The sequence below is a fragment of the Nicotiana attenuata genome, unplaced genomic scaffold (assembly GCF_001879085.1).
Source record: "Nicotiana attenuata strain UT unplaced genomic scaffold, NIATTr2, whole genome shotgun sequence".
In the NCBI taxonomy this organism is placed as follows: Eukaryota; Viridiplantae; Streptophyta; class Magnoliopsida; order Solanales; family Solanaceae; genus Nicotiana; species Nicotiana attenuata.
In genome coordinates this window covers 175,696-192,337 of record NW_017670338.1, presented here as the reverse complement: position 1 = coordinate 192,337, position 16,642 = coordinate 175,696, and the positions used below count along the sequence as shown (strand labels likewise).

General features: G+C 38.9%; 1 protein-coding gene across 1 annotated transcript; it reads right to left on the bottom strand.

Annotated features, from left to right (window-relative positions):
* Window positions 1–6,310: 6,310 nt before the first annotated feature.
* Window positions 6,311–15,319, bottom strand: LOC109238060 (mitogen-activated protein kinase mpkC-like). The gene is made up of 3 exons (XM_019404485.1): window positions 15,196–15,319; window positions 7,192–7,580; window positions 6,311–6,622 (listed from the first exon to the last, which is right to left on the bottom strand). Exons 1-3 carry the CDS (start codon window positions 15,317–15,319, stop codon window positions 6,311–6,313), a joined length of 825 nt encoding a protein of 274 aa, XP_019260030.1.
* Window positions 15,320–16,642: the final 1,323 nt, after the last annotated feature.

The window sequence follows — 16,642 nt, the reverse complement described above, 5'->3', positions numbered from 1 at the left end:
ATTGAATTTTGTACCATGTGTATCACTAATTTTTCTATTGCGGTAACATTAGAGTTGGCATTCTATAGTTTTCCCTTCATTGCTATATTCAGCATTGTATCAACTACTGTTAATAAGGGTCTATGGAACAAATGATGTGTTGGGGAGTCCGTTCAGTAAATCGTATAGCTGGGCTTTGAAGTTGGCCCAGTTACGCCTTGATGCCTTTTGCTGTCTCCGTTTCAGTCTTGGGCCTCATCTTGAGCCCAGCTCCTCTCTTACGATTCCTGGTTATTTCTAGGCTTATCGCAAGCCTGGAATTTGCCCCAAACAGTTAATTTTTAAATATAATACCTCCATGTAGGTTTGCTTAGAGTAATTTTTAGATAGAATTTAATTTGGATAAAATCCAAGCATTTTTAGATGGCCTTAGTCAAGTACTATTTCTTAAAGAAAGAGTGGATTGAGGTGTGCCATCCACATTAAGTCACTCATGGCCCTCACTAATTTTATAACTTAGATATTAAAATGAACTTCGTAGTTTTCTTTAGGCGCGTTAATTATATAATTATCACGGTTTTTACTAAAATCCGGGGGTACATTTTATGTGACCCGCTTCTAATTTCCAACAAGGTTAAATAGGACGTGTCGTAAATTACGGGTGCATTTCATGTAGCGTGGTTTGCGATGTGTTTTAACTAACCTTGAAATAATTCCTTAAATAAACAAAAGCGGGTTTTAAAAATTAAAAATGCACATAGGTTTAAAAGTGTTCTAAAATCAGATAATTAGGCTAATAATAGTTGAGCGACCGTGCTAGAACCACGGAACCCGAGAATGCCTAACACCTTCTCCCGGGTTAACAGAATTCCTTACCCGAATTTCTGTGTTCGCGGACTATAAAACAGATTCAATCTTTCCTCGATTCGGGATTTGAACCAGTGACTTGGGATACCATAAATTATCCCAAGTGGCGACTCTGAATAAACAAAATCATCCCGTTTCGATTGTCACTTAAAATTGGAAAAAAAACCCTTATACTCCCTTCCGGGGGTAGTAAAAAGAAGGTGTGACATTATCTATATTTTATTATTTTGTTGTTGCCAATTATAAAGTATTTACATCTTATTGCAAAAGAACTTGGCAGTTTGCACAAGCAGCTGTGCTAGTTATTAGTCTGCTAGTTGCTTTTTAATTTTTTTTATATAAAGGTTTTGTTGTTTCATCTTTGTAAAAGCAGTTGTGCAACAGAATTTGAAGCTATCGGTGATTTTAATTTCATCGTTGGAAGCTAGACTACATGTTGTGATTTTACTTTTTGTAGTCTCTTAAATTTAACCAATACACCGCCCGATAACCGCCCGATAATTACTAATCCGGTACAGAACCGACCGATATCTTATTGGTTGGCTAACCGATTAGTATATTTAAAAGCCAATAATCGATACGCCGAACCGTTAAGCATAATTATCCGCCGATAAGCAGCCCTACTTGTCACGACCCCAAATCCCAGCCACGGGGTCGTGATTGCGCCTAACGTCCACTTTCTAGGCAAGCCAACATTAGTTAACCATTTTAATAATTAAACAGTTCAAAACAGAATAATAACAATTATTAACGAAGATTAAAGCTGAAATATATGAAATAAACCCTTAACATAACACGGTCTAACACAAATCCCAGAAGTCTGGTGTCACCAGTACATGAGCAACAAGAAGTCTACAAGTATAGTTTGAAATAAATACAATTGTCCGAATGAGATAAATAGTAAATATAGGAAATAGAAGGACTTTAGGGTCTGCGAATACCACCAGCTCTACCTCAAGTCTCCGAAGCAACTATGATCCGAGCACACGCACCTCTAAGCATCACTGGGACCAATACCAGTCTCTGCACAAGAAGTGCAGAAGCGTAGTATGAGTACAACCGACCTAATATACTCCATAAGTGTAGAGCCTAACCTCGACGAGGTAATGACGAGGCTATATCAAGATACCTATGTAAAAACCCCGTGCATATATATATATATATAAAGCAGCAAAATAATAAGTAGAACGACAAAATATTAACTGAGAGGGAACATGTGAAAGGGAAGATATCATAAAATGGCAGGTATGAATCACAAATTAACACCTTACGAAATAAGCAACAATATAACCAAGTAAATCACAAATCCGAGAATCAAATGAGGTAATGAAATAAAGATGGCACAGCATCACCCTTCGTGCTTTTACTCTCGTCCTTGCCATGTGATATTATAAATAAAAAGGCACGACATCACCTTTCGTGCTTTATTCACGGGCACGGCGTCACCCTTCGTGCTTTTACTCTTTTGATCTCTCAAAATATGATAATGAATGCAAATAAGGCACGGGAACACCCTTCGTGTTTTTCACTCTTCCTCACCAGTCAACAATACAAATCCAAATAATAAATGCAAAGGGAGAAACAATTTCACTTCAATTATAGAGCCATGATAACAGACTTAACTTCCAAATTCCAAAATTCCCAACATCTTCAAAATAAACATTAAATATAAGGCTAATAATTAAAAGTAATAATCTAACCTAAGTATGGAGAACAAAGTCAAATAAACAACTTAGAATAAGAAAATAATTCCCACCCGCACGCATTGGACCAATGACAACGCATATGAACTCGTCACCTCACATATACGTCATTCCCGCACATAATTCATGTAGCAAATAAACCAACAAGTCCTAATCCCTCAAGTCAATGTTAACCATGACACTTACCCCACTCTGCAAGCAAAACAATCAGTCAACCACGGCTTTGCCTTTTGAACAAGCCTCCAAACCAACCAAATCTAGCAAATTATCGATCAAACGGTTCAAAATAAGCTTTAGAAACTACCCATTAATGAAAAAGGTTCAATTTTGATCATTTTTAAATAGTCAACAATAGTCAACCCCGAGCCCACTTGGTTAAAACCCGATGTTCGGACCAAAATCTGATTACCCGTTCACCCCTGAGCCTGGTTATGTGATTTGTTTCGAAATCCTACCTCAATTTGAGGTCTAAATCTCAATTTTACAAAATCCCCAATTTCTACCCAAATCCCTAATTTCTACCATGAAAATCCTAGATTTGATGATAAAGACACATGAAAAGTAAAGGGTATTGAAAAGAAATGGATTAAAGTTGTTTACCAATGATTTTGGGAAGAAAATCCTCTTGAAAAATCGCCACTAGAATATTTAGGGTTGAGAAATGCTGTAAAATGAGCCAAGTTCCAATTTTTTCCTCTTTTACCCATCTGTAGGTGTCGCATTTGCGAAGAAATGTTCACAAATGTGATGCCCGCAAATGCGAGACAAAGGTCGCAAATGCAAACCCTATCTCAGAAGCATCGCAAATGCGACATTTAGATCGCAAATGCGTAAACCCCACCTTCACAAATGCTGCAAGATTCTTCGAAAATGCGAAGATTACCCCTCGGAGCACCAAGTCACAAATGCGACTCTAAGATCGCAAATTCGACCTCTAATTATTCGCAAATGTGAACTTATTCCTTGCAATTGCGAGATCACCCAGCCCAGGCCCCTACTCACAAATGCGATCTCTTGATCGCAAAAGAGAGGCACGCATTTGCAAGCCAAATCTCGCAAATGAGAGATCTGCAGACTACACCAGCAACAAAAATGCACTAGCTATTCAAACTTCAACCAAACTTATCCAAAACGCGTCCAAAACTCACTCGAGCCTCTCGGGCTCCAAACCAAATATGCACACAAGTATAATAACATCATATGAACTCGCTTGTGCGATCAAATCACCCAAATAACATCTAAAACTATAAATTGAACAGCAAAACAGATGAAATTTCAAAGGAAAAACTCAAGAACAACTAGAATCACAACTAAGCATCCGAATCATACCAAACCAACTCAGCTTGACACCAAATTTTACGGACAAGTTTCAAATAACAAAATGGACCTATACCAAGTCCTGAAACCCAAATCCGAATCTTGTAGTTATAAAGTCAACCTATGGTCAAACTTAAGAAATATTTGAACCTTCAAGTTACTAGCTTTCGACAATACAAGTCAAATCAAGTTAGGGACTTCCAAATTCAATTTTGGGCATATGCCCAAGTCCAAAATCATGATACTGACCTACCGAAATCGTCAAAATACCGATCCGGGGTCGTTCTCACAAAATGTTGACCGTAGCCAACCTAAGTTATTTTTAAAGTCAAAATCATGTTTTCTTCAAACTTTCACATAAATATTTCCGGAAAAAGACACGGACTGCGCACGCAAATGGAGAAATATCAAATGGAGCTTATAGAGGTCTCGAAACACAGAAATAAGGGTTAGAATTCAAAATGACCTACCGAGTCGTCACATACCTGGTGTCTTTTTCCCATATTTTCACGGCATATGTAGTTACGTGACTCTTTTATTTTCGGGATTTTGGTGCGGCGTGATAACATACTCGCCGAATTAGCAGAAAAAATTCCAGTTATCGATATCGGCACCATGTAGCCAATAAATGTATACGCAATAATATGTGTATATCAAAGCGTATATCGTAACTTTATTTTCCTTATTTGTGTATATCAACATGTATATTAAAATTTATTTTCCTTCTTATATCTAAAATATGAAATTATAAATATAATCTTTTAAATTTTATTATTTTCTCTATATTAATGTATATCACAACAAAAATATTTATATTGTTTGTATATGGTAGTGTATAAGTGTGTACCAAAATGTATATCACGAGATTCTTTTCCTTCTTTGTGTATATCAAAATATACGTCAATAATTTAAATTCCTTATTTGCCGATTTTTATTATATGTTGTTATCTCTATCACAAGTTTATCTTCCTTTGTGTATATCAAGATATATATCAACAATTTATTTTTATTATATGTGTATCAAAATATATATGAAAATCTTCTTCGTGTATATCAGTGCATAACACATAATTTTTTGTATATATAAATAAATATATATGTTAGAGATACATTGATATATAATATGAGAATTAAACTATTTTTTAATCGGAAAAAAGAGGGAAAAAAAGAATGAAGTTTTGGACAATGCCAATTTTCGGGGGAAAAAGTATATCGTAAAACCTAATAGTATGCTGTGCTAAATTTATGAAATGCTAAAAAAAAAAAAATTGGCACTGTAATACCCTATTCTAGTAGGCGAAACCTAAAGTAGGAAAGCAAACCTCCATCCAGAATTTAATGTTGCACTAGCGTGTGAATTGTTAGTAAACTGACAATGAAGTATGTTTTGTTAGAAAAATTAGAGAAATGAGAAAAGGAGAACAATGTGAAATTTGAATTCCGTTGTTTTGAAATTATTTAAGGCTGTGCCTTCATTTGCTACATTTTATAAGTGAAAATAAAATGAGACTATCATACTCCGATCTTCACTTTTTGTCACGACCTGAAAATTCTACCTTAGGGATCGTGATGACACCTAGTCCTACGACTAGATGAACCTATCACATGACAACCTCATACATGATATAACAATTTATTATTAAATAAAATTGAGAAAAATGGTCCAAAACATAGCCAATATTAGAATATAACTTTCACAAGCCCAAAATCCTGTAATACAAAGTCATAAGCTCCACGGAGAGTGAGTACACAAGATATTCCAAAATAAAATATTATTTTGGATCGCAATTTGAACAACAGCATAAATGAAGTAAGATGGTGACTCCGAGGCCTGCAAACGGAACGGCGGGTGTACCTTTAAGTCTCAAATTGCACAGGCACAACTCTCAAAACCAACAAAATCTGAAGTACCTGGATATGCACAAAATGTACAGAAGCGTAGTATGGGCGCTATCACACCTCCTTTTTTCGGGAAAGGAGTTTTTTCACTTTAAGTGACGTTATTGAAAACAGATTATTTATCTTACACTGTATTTGGATTATTGTTCCCTATCGTTTTATAATGTATTGTATTGTATTGTACTGTACTGTATTGTATCGCTTTGATGGATACAACGTTTGGATAGACTGTATCATTTGCTGTTATTAAATAACATCTTTATTGTTTGGTTTGACTGTACTGTACTGTATTGTACTGCTAAGTTTACTAAAATACCCTCAATTATCTTAAACAAGATATAAATATAGAAAAAACAAATGTAAGAACATACTAAAACATGTATTCATGTGAATAACATTCTCCATTTTGTTTTCACATCCAAAACCATTACTTTTTTTAGTTCAAGGATGTTGATGCAATATCACTCCTAATATTATTAAAAGACAGAAAATATTTGATAGTATAAAATTACAAAGAGCTCTAATATAATCTAAACAACAACATTTCATTGTCCGTGTCTTGAAAGTGACAAGCTGAAGCTCACAGAACTACTTCCAAGGAGTTCAGCAAAAATGCAACCAACAGACCATACATCAATGGAAGTTCCATAGTTGTCACAGCAGAGCAGGAGCTCTGGTGCCCTATACCAGCGCGTAACAACATACTCAGTTATGAACTGGCCCTTGCCATTGCTTGTACGTGCAAGACCAAAGTCACAAATTTTTAAATCACAGTAAGCATTGATAAGTAGGTTCCCAGGCTTCAAGTCACGATGAAGAATGTTTGCAGAATGGAGATACTTCACACCTCGAAGCAACTGGAATAGGAAATACTAGCAATAGGTAAACCTTTAGATGAACTCAATCCACATAATTCAACAGATAGAAAAGTAACTCCATGAAAATCTGAAAATGAGGAAAAAATAAAGAAAAAGATGATATTGTTCCATATCTCAAAGAAATTAAATAATTCCAAACTGAAAATTCACATGAAGTGGAATAATGCGAACTCCATTTCTAACTCAGTTATCCACAGTCAATCTCTCTTGATTGCCCCATCAAAACAGAGTAGACAACGGACCTTGATTTCCTGACATTTAATGTGGTAAATAATCCATAACTTAAAGTGCATAATATAATAAAAATTTCTAGCAACATGACATATAAAATTCATATCGATCTAGTCAAAGTCTAAAAAATCCTCAATAGCTAAAGCACAAAAAATATTTAGTCTAACTCAATTGCCAGGTGACGACATCAAGGGCAGTAAAAGAAATTTGCGGTCTTCCAATGGACACCCAATCAGTGTGCGGCACAAGTCTGCATGCTTGCAAAGAAATATATAAGCTTTCATGTGCATACTAGGCTCTAAATCCAACACTTGTACCATTTGCCATATCTCACTCTCAGGAATAGGTGGCATAGTTGAAAGGCGTTTAATTGCATTAGCGAAATTATTCATCCCACCTCTCAACATATCAGCCATGCCTTCAAGATGATCATGTTTAGATTTTTTATTCCTGCTAGAAGTCGGTACCTCTGAATATGCATTAGATTTACGTGCTTCCTGAGTTGATTGATATTGTTCATGTTGTCCATGTTCCTCGATATTCTCCAAAGAGGCAGCATTCATGGAAATTAGTTCATCTACCTCATCAATAGTCAATGAACTATCACTTGATTTTCTCAAATTATTACGAGCACCCCTTTTTACCATATCTGCTCCAGTCTCGGCTTGCTTTCCAGTAGCTCTATTGTCACGCCTCGAACCTGGGCCTGGACGTAACACGGCACTCGGTGCCTGACTACATGTGACCGAGCGAACCAACTGGCTGGCTGAATCAACATGTGGTATCATAACATACTGAATGCGGAAGATAAACTAACACATGCTGATATACTGAAAGTCTGGATGATATAAATCAAAGTGCGGAAATACTAATACAATTATGAAACATATTTGTAGCCAACATAGCTTAATATGGAAAGCCTGTGACTCTGTCTAACTGTTACTCTAGTCTATGAAGCCTCTAATGAAATACTGAAAACACTGATTGTCTGAAAATACTGAAGACTGTAAGGTAATGATAATGCCCCGAAAGAACTGGGGATCACCAAACAGCTGGTACGAGAATCCTAGCGCTCTGAATCATCAACCTGTAAATCATTACCTGCATTGTGAGATGCAGGCCCCGGGCAAAAGGGACGTCAGTACATTTGAATTGTACTGGTATGTAAAGCAACTGAAAGAAAGAATTATAAATGTTGAAACTGAAACTAAGCTGATAACTGAAATGATAACTATTGAAACTGAAACTGAAGTGAGAACTGGTAACTGAACTGATAACTGAAAAGATAACTGATAACTGATAACTGAACTGATAACTGAAAAGATAACTGATAATTGATAACTGAACTGAATAAAGGAAGTAAGGATATGAATACTCCCTCTTCTGAATGATGAACAACCTGTTTATCTGAATAAGCTACGGCCTCGGGCCCAATATATATGTGCACAAGCTACGGCCTCATGCCCAAGTATACGTATACATAACTACGGCCTCAGGCCCAAAAATGCATAAAGCATAAACTACGGCCTCAGGCCCAAACATGCATAAAGCATAAACTACGGCCTCAGGCCCAAGTATGCATAAAGCATATAAACTACGGCCTCAGGCCCAAATACAGGTGTTCAACATTCAGGAATTTAAAACCTGAAACTGAGAATCATACTGCAATACATGATAGTGAAATACTGAATCACATTGAGTTACATGATACTGGAATACTGGATCATACTGGGTTACATAATACTGACATACTGAATGGGACTAGACTGAGACATGTATTCTTGAACTGATTATGAATACTGAAATTTTAACTGTATATGGCATACTGAGTAATCTATACTAAGACTCGGGGGCATCAAACCCAAGTCTATATTGAATATGAACTGAGCTCACAACGTTCAGAATGAAAGTCATGGGCGAGTTATGAAGCTAGAGAATAGAAGTTCTACAACTATTCAAGGAACTAGGCTTAACTATATTTCTGAGGCAATTGGTAACGTCGTAAAAGAAACGTAGTGTAGGGAGAATCATTAAAATTCCCAAACATAGAGAGTTAGCCTCACATACCTTAACTTCCTACTCTTGAGCGTAATAAAACATTCGCCAACCCTTTCAACTTTAATCTATATCAATACAAGTCAAAGGGATTCCATATTAGCATAAATTCTCATGTTTTAGTCACTTAGGGATTCCATATTAGCATAAATTCTCATGTTTTAGTCACTTAAATATTTTCTCAAACACTTGGTGACATAAAGCTTCATGGTCCTTATTAATGGTGTTTCTACACCCAACAAGCCATTTTCTTGATCCTAGATAAATTCTAAAGTCTCAAACGGTTATAATAAATGTCATTCTTCTTCACCCATAAGATAAACAACACCTTTAACCAATAATCCACAACCAACAAGCCAAACCTATAATTGTTCATGCTTTTCTATCAAACCCATCAACTCATATCTCATGAACTATGGTTTAAAATCATTAAACCAATGCTATAATCAATTAGAGGTTGAAGACATTACCTTTTTGAAGTTCAAACCCTTGAATTTCGAGTTCTAGGCTTCCTTCTCTCAACAATGATGTCCCAATCGAATATCTAATGATATGGAGGGTTTACCCATGTTAATAAGATGTTGAAAAATTGAAATTAACTTAGAATCACCATTAAAACTTACCTTGGGTGGTGGAAGGACCCTTAAGGAGTTAGGTTTTTTAGAGTTCTCCTTTATAGAGCAAGTTTTTATGTTTTGGGGATGTGGGGAACGAAGTAGAACCTCAAAATAACCACCCCACTAGCGCTCCCACGCACCTGGAGGCCCAACTCGTGCTACTGGCCGCGCTAAATGGCCAGAACGAAACCCATTAGCGCGGGCGCGCTAGTGGGCGCGCATATGGCGTAGTGTTCTGTAAAACGCGCATAACATTTTGCACAGATATCCATTCAGGCTCTATAATATATCGTTGGACAGCTATTTCAAAGGCCTACAACTTTCATGCTTTGAGTTTTCTCAAATGCCTTACACATTTTCAATAAACACTGATGGAATACAGACCTTCTGCAAACTTAGTCGATTTTGTCAAATCTTATGCACCTCACTTTCCATCTTGATTTTGAAACAACTATTTTCACCCATAATCATCTTGATGGGACTTCACATGATCAAAATATATCCTTACTACTCCTTTAACTCATTCATACCTAAGCCGAATTTGCGGGGTGTTACATTATCTCCCCCTTGGGATCATTCGTCCTCGAATGATTGTCTTGACTGTAACTTCTGCTAACTCCGGACCTTAAATGAGTCTGGTGCAAACATGAACTTTAATTAACACTTGTATGCTAAACTGAATGAATACATAATTACTGAACTGAATGACTACTGCATTGACTGAATATTGGTCTGCCATGGATACGTGAATACTGAACTAACATAGATACATGAATATTGAACTGGCACGAATATTTGAGTATTCTGAGTACTAAGCTGGAATGAATGTCTAAGTATTGGACTAACATGAGCAGCTGAGTATTGAGCTGACATGAGTATCTGAGTACTGAACTAACATGAATATCTGAGTACTGAACTGACATGAGTATCTGAGTACTGAACTGACATGAATATCTGAGTACTGAACTGACATGAGTATCTGAGTACTGGAAACTTGAATGTGATAACATGACACGTGAAATACTGGTTGTACCACCACTAATTCTGGTGGCAACTCCAACTCATAAGCTAATTGACCGATCCTTCGCAAGATTCTATATGGCCCAATATAGTAGGGACTATGCTTTCCCTTCTTCCCAAATGCTCTGAGTTTTCTTCAAACGCTCTTGAATCAACTTAACTTTCTCTATAGTCTGATAGACCAAATCGGGTCCTAACAACTCCACTTCTCCAACTTCGAACCAACCAATTGGTGATCTACACCTTCACCCATACATAGCTTCGTACGGTGCCATCTTGATACTAGAATGGTAGGTTATTATTAGCAAGGTCAATGAGAGGTATGTGATAAAACACTAGGCTTTCTGCTGCTCGACTTTCACTTGCTGATAATTCGGACACTTGGACACAAAGTATGCAACGTTCTTTTTCATGTTGCTCCACCAATTAATATCCTTAGTACCATGATACATCTTTGGGGAACCTGGATGGAAAGAATACCTAGAATTATGGGCTTCTANCTCTTAACATCAAGGACATATCCTCAACTGTTTAAATAAAATGCTCTGCCTGGCCATAAAGTTTACGACGTTCTTTTTCATGTCGTACAACCAATTAATATCCTTAATACCATGATACATCTTTGGGGAACCTGGATGGAAAGAATACCTCGAATTATGGGCTTCTAACATGATCTTCCCTCTTTAAGTCCATCTATGTCTGGAATCTGTCTTGGTACGTCAAAGTACCATCATCTCCCCTTATTCAAAAGCCATCGTTTTATACTTGTGAATCTCCTCTTTCAACTGCAACACGTATGGATCATCAAATTGTTTCTCCTTCTCTTCAACTACTAATGGGGAACACGTCCTGTTCTAGACAACAACGCCGTCATCTTCGGAGTCCGAAGTCGAACTCCTATCTTGGTTGGTGAACTTCTTTCACCAGAGTTCTGTTATCTACCTCAATCATGAGTTATACTTCTCACACTTTATCTTCTTAAGCACTTCCTGAAAACACTTATAGCATTATTGTGACCTAAGTCTTTGACATGTACTCTAAATTTTAGAGTCCCGTGCAATGGCACTACCCTCATAACACACAAATAGGCATGATTTTACAGCTTTTCTGTGATCACTTTATCATCAATAACTAAGCTCGGTGATCATTCTAATCACCTTGTGTTTCTTACACATGCTAGACATAATCCTTGTTGTAATTACACAATTTTTCCTCATTACCGAACTGATTTTCTTTTTCATATCCCATGCTAACTATTCGAGTTTCAAATCTCTAACTGGACTTACTGAAAATTTTCACATTACCCCTTAGACCAAAGGTCTTATACTTGTGGATCCTTCTCTTTTTGTTGGGATCCAAATAACTTTCCTTATTTTCTGCAATTCTTTGCACTCTACGTCAATGACGACTCATCTTCCTACTAACTTCTGAGAAATCCTTCTTACTAGAAAAAAACTAAATTATTCACTTAACGGAAAGCTAATGTATTCACAACTATCATACACAATCTTAATAATTTAACTCTGCTTACACTGTCAATCTTGGAGAAATCCCTTTTCAATTACTCTTAAAGGCTATCCTTCTGTAGTTTGCTCTCTTACTGCTAGCTAATTTTTTTCCACTATCGCTGTACCTCGGGTTTAACTTAAGCTCTTTGGGTTACTAACACACGATCGGTATTTCAAACTGTCATCCACTCACTATAGTTAACCTGGCTAAGTGCATCAAATTGTACCTCTACTAGCTCTGCTGAAATTGCTAATTTGTTGTATCTACTCAAAACTTACTTAATAATCCTTTTACTAACCACCTGCTAGCATCATATTTTCTTCTCCTGTTTTGAATAACTAAAGTGAAGCATAAGGTTACTCCTAACTTCCCTCGTCATCCGACCATATTCTTTTGCCGCACACTATTATTCTTTTTGAACTATGTACATGGATCACAATTAGGGAAATTTCATCTGTCTTAAACAAAATTAGAATATCTAACCCTGAACGTTCTATAAAATACTCAATCATATCATACTATAAATATCCGCGGTAATCATTTGGTCACATAACCTAAGGGGGAACTGCCATATCTCTTATCTAACATCAATAACTACTTCTTATAGTAGCTTGCTAACGTGGTACTTCTAGTTCTGATTTGAATAAATCTACACAACTTAAAATCATTCCCTGAAATTCAATATTGGCTGCTCTTTGTTCTCATTGCATACATCATATCTTCTAGTCTTTTGCATGAGTTGTACGAAATCACATCATTGGTAATAACAAACGTTTCTGACTCCTAGGTATTTTACCCTTAGGCTCTTTTCTGTCCAAACTATAGTCACCAATGTTAGGGTCTGTGTGACGACCCAATGGGGTCATCACTTATTTATTACCCATTCTGTACATCCGAGGCCTTAAAAACCTCCTCACGGGTTGCCTCGATTTGCGTGCGTAGTCCAGATGCATAGCCGGAAGGCTTAAATATGAATTCTATGAGAAAAATGCTAGATTTTGATATTAAATTGAATAAATTTGACTTCGGTCAATATTTTTGGTAAACGGACCCGGACTCGTGATTTGATGGTCCCGGAGGGTCCGTAAGAAAATATGGGACTTGAGCGTATGCTCGGAATCGAATTCCGAGGTCCCGAGTCCGAGAAATGAATTTTTGTGTGAAATTGTTTTCTGGAAATAATTAAGGAAATTGGAAATGAAATTTGATCAAAAGACTGTGGTACCGGGCCCGTATTGTGGTTCCGGCGTCCGGTACAAGTCTTATATATGATTTAGGCACTTTCTGTAAAGTTTGGTTGAGAACGGACGTTGTTTGACGTGTTTCGGACCCGAAATGGGAATTTTATGTCTTATGAAAGATTTGAGAAGGAATCATGAGCTTTGAGGCTTGATTCGATGTATATGATATTATTTTGGCGATCTAATCGCACGGATGAGTTCGTAGGGTGTATTTGAGGTTGTGTGTATGTTTGGTTTGGGGCCCCGAGGGCTCAGGTGAGTTTCGAGTAGGTTCTGGGAGGTCTTAGACTTAAAAACACCAGGTATTGCAGGTCAGGAAAAAAATTGCAGGCTCCAGCTCGGCCGCGGTCGTCCTTGCGCGGTCCGCGGGGCCAACTTCAGAGAGCCAGCAGTCTTCATTTTCACCAGCGCGGCCGCAGTCCTTTTTGCGCGGTCCGCGCTGGGGCTTCAGAGGGTATAAAAACACGGGATTTTCAGTTATTTTCTCACTTTTCAAAAACCCAAAACATAAGAGGCGATTTCCTAAGCAATTCTTTTTTTTCAAAACGATTGGTAAGTGATTTCTGACTCATTTTCTTCACTCCTTAACACCTTTTAACATCATTTCAATGTCAAATCGAAGATTTTAATGGGGAAATTTGGGTATATTGGGTAGGACCTAGGGTTTTGCTAAAATTGGGGGTTGGACCTCAATTTGAGGTCCAATTTCAAAACTAATCACATATTTGGATTCGTGGGGGAATGGGTAACCGGATTTTAGTTCGAACTTCGGGTTTGGACCACGTTGGCCCGAGGGGCGTTTTGGTCATTTTATCTAAATTTGCGTCTTAGCTTCAAATTGAATAGTAAAATCAGTTGCTTGAGATGTTATTTACGAGATGTAATTGAAATGAATAGATTTAGGCCATTTGGAGTCGGATACTCGTGGCAAAGGCGTGGTTTCTAGTTGATATTGAGCCGGTTCGAGGTAAGTGGCTTGTCTAACCTTGTGTGGGGGAACCTTTCCCCTTAGGATTTGTTATTTGGTAGTTGAGTGCCTTGTACATGAGGTGACAAGCGCGTACTTGAGCCAATTGTTGAAAACCCGGTTTACTTAAGATATTGAGACTGAGCTTCCTTCATATTTGCCTTACTTTACTTGCAATTACCACCTGTGTTCGGTTAGAAAAGCATGTTAGTTGATTCAATTTGCCTAATTGTTAAGTTGCCTTGACTGTACTACGTGAAGCATGCTAGGCTAGTACTACCTGTTGCTTGTCTTCGTACTTCATTTCTGAGTATCTTCTGGTTGTGGTTGCGCATTTACATTGGGACTACGGATGTGGGATTCCGGTAGCTCCCCCCCTTTGTTTGTTTACTTTGGGACTACGGGTTCAATTCCCGGTAGATCCCCCTGCCCGTTACTTTGGGAGTACGGGTTCGATTCCCAGTAGATCCCCCTGCACCTTTACTTTGGGACTGCGGGTTAGATTCCCGATAGATACCCCTGCACATGAGATGGACTACGGGACGGTATCCCGGCTGCACATGAGATGGACTACGGGACGGTATCCCGGGAGATCCACTGGACAGTTGAGAAAAGGGCTACAGGACGGTATCCTGGGAGATCCTCATTGTTATCATTTGTATTGAGTTGTACATATTCCGTGTTTACTCTGTTTTCCTTGTGCAGTTGTTATTGCATTACTTGACCTGTCTTATCTCACTGCTGTACTCATTATTACTGTCAGTTCTTTATCTTGTACATTTGTTATTATATTTTATCTCAGTAGGGCCCTGACCTTCCTCGTCACTACCCAACTGAGGTTAGGCTTGGCACTTACTGAGTACCGCTGTGGTGTACTCATGCCTCTTCTGCACATGTTTTTAATGTGCAGACCCAGGTACTTCGTCCCAGGCGCACTACCCTTGAGGTCAGGAGAGCTACGGAGACTTTGAGGTATTTCTGCAGTGTCCGCAGGCCAAGGAGTCTCCCTCTTTACTCTATCTGTAGCACTTAGCATTTCTTAGCACTTTTGTTTAGACGAATTCTGGAGATTAGAGCTGTATGTTATTTCCAATAGCTTGTGTTCCCGTGAGTTTCCGGGTTTTGGGGTATTGTAGTAGTATGCCGTGTGGCAGATATATACAGGTTTTCTTTAGTTGTTCAGCTTTAATTGATTATTCTCGCAAGTTATGTTGTTGTTCCGCACTGTTAGGCTTACCTAGTTGTAGGAACTAGGTGCCATCACGACATGTTCATGGAGGGTGAACTGGGGTCGTGACAAGTTGGTATCAGAGCTCTAGGTTCATAGGAGTCACGGGACACAGGACGGTTTATTAGAGTCTCGCTGATCGGTATGGAGACGTCTGTAGTTATCTACGAGAGGCAATGTAACTGTTTAGGAAAATCTTCATTCCATTTGAATTCCTTGTCGTGCGATATTCTTGGACATCAATTCTAAACTTCTGACTTCTATTCTCTCACAGATGGTGAGGACACGTGCTACTCGAGATGGTCAGGCACCCGCACCCCCTACTGCAGCCGTCAGAGGCCGGGGCCGGGGGAGAGGTCAAGGACGCGCACGTGGTGCAGCCAGAGCATCTGCGCGAGCTGCCGTCGAGGTACCACCAGCAGATCCAGCCGGAGCCCAGGCACCTGGCACACCTACTACTGCCATTACTGCTCCAGCTCTCCAGGAGACTTTGGCTCAGTTCATGAGCATGTACACCACCTTGGCTCAGGTAGGGTTGCTTCCCCTTGCTGCAGCCACATCCCAGGCCGGGGGAGGAGCACAGACTCCCGCCGTCTGCACTCCCGAGCAGCGAGTGCAGGTTGAGCAGGCTCCCGAGTTTATTCCCGCACCGCCTGCAGTGCCAGTTCAGCCTGAGGATGGGTCAGCTGCTTCAGAGGACGAGCAGCGGAGACTTGAGAGGTTCAAGAAGTATGATCCCCCAGTGTTCAGTGGATTAGCATCAGGCGATGCCTTGGGATTTCTAGAGGAGTGTCATCGTATTCTTTGCACTATGGGCATAGTGGAGTCCAGCGGGGTCTCTTTCACTGCTTTTCAGCTTCGGGGAGCCGCCTATGATTGGTGGCACACTTATGAGATAGACAGTCCAGTCGACGCTGCTTCACTGACTTGGACCTAGTTCCCGGATATGTTCATGAGAGAGTTTGTCCCCCAGAGTCTCAGGGATGCATGGCACGCAGAGTTTGAGCATTTGCGCCAGGGTGCTATGACCGTTTCGGAGTATGCCATTCGCTATACCAGGTTGGCCAGGCATGCACCGGCCTTGGTTGCTACAGTTCGGGAGAGAGTTCGCAGGTTCATTGAGGGCCTTAT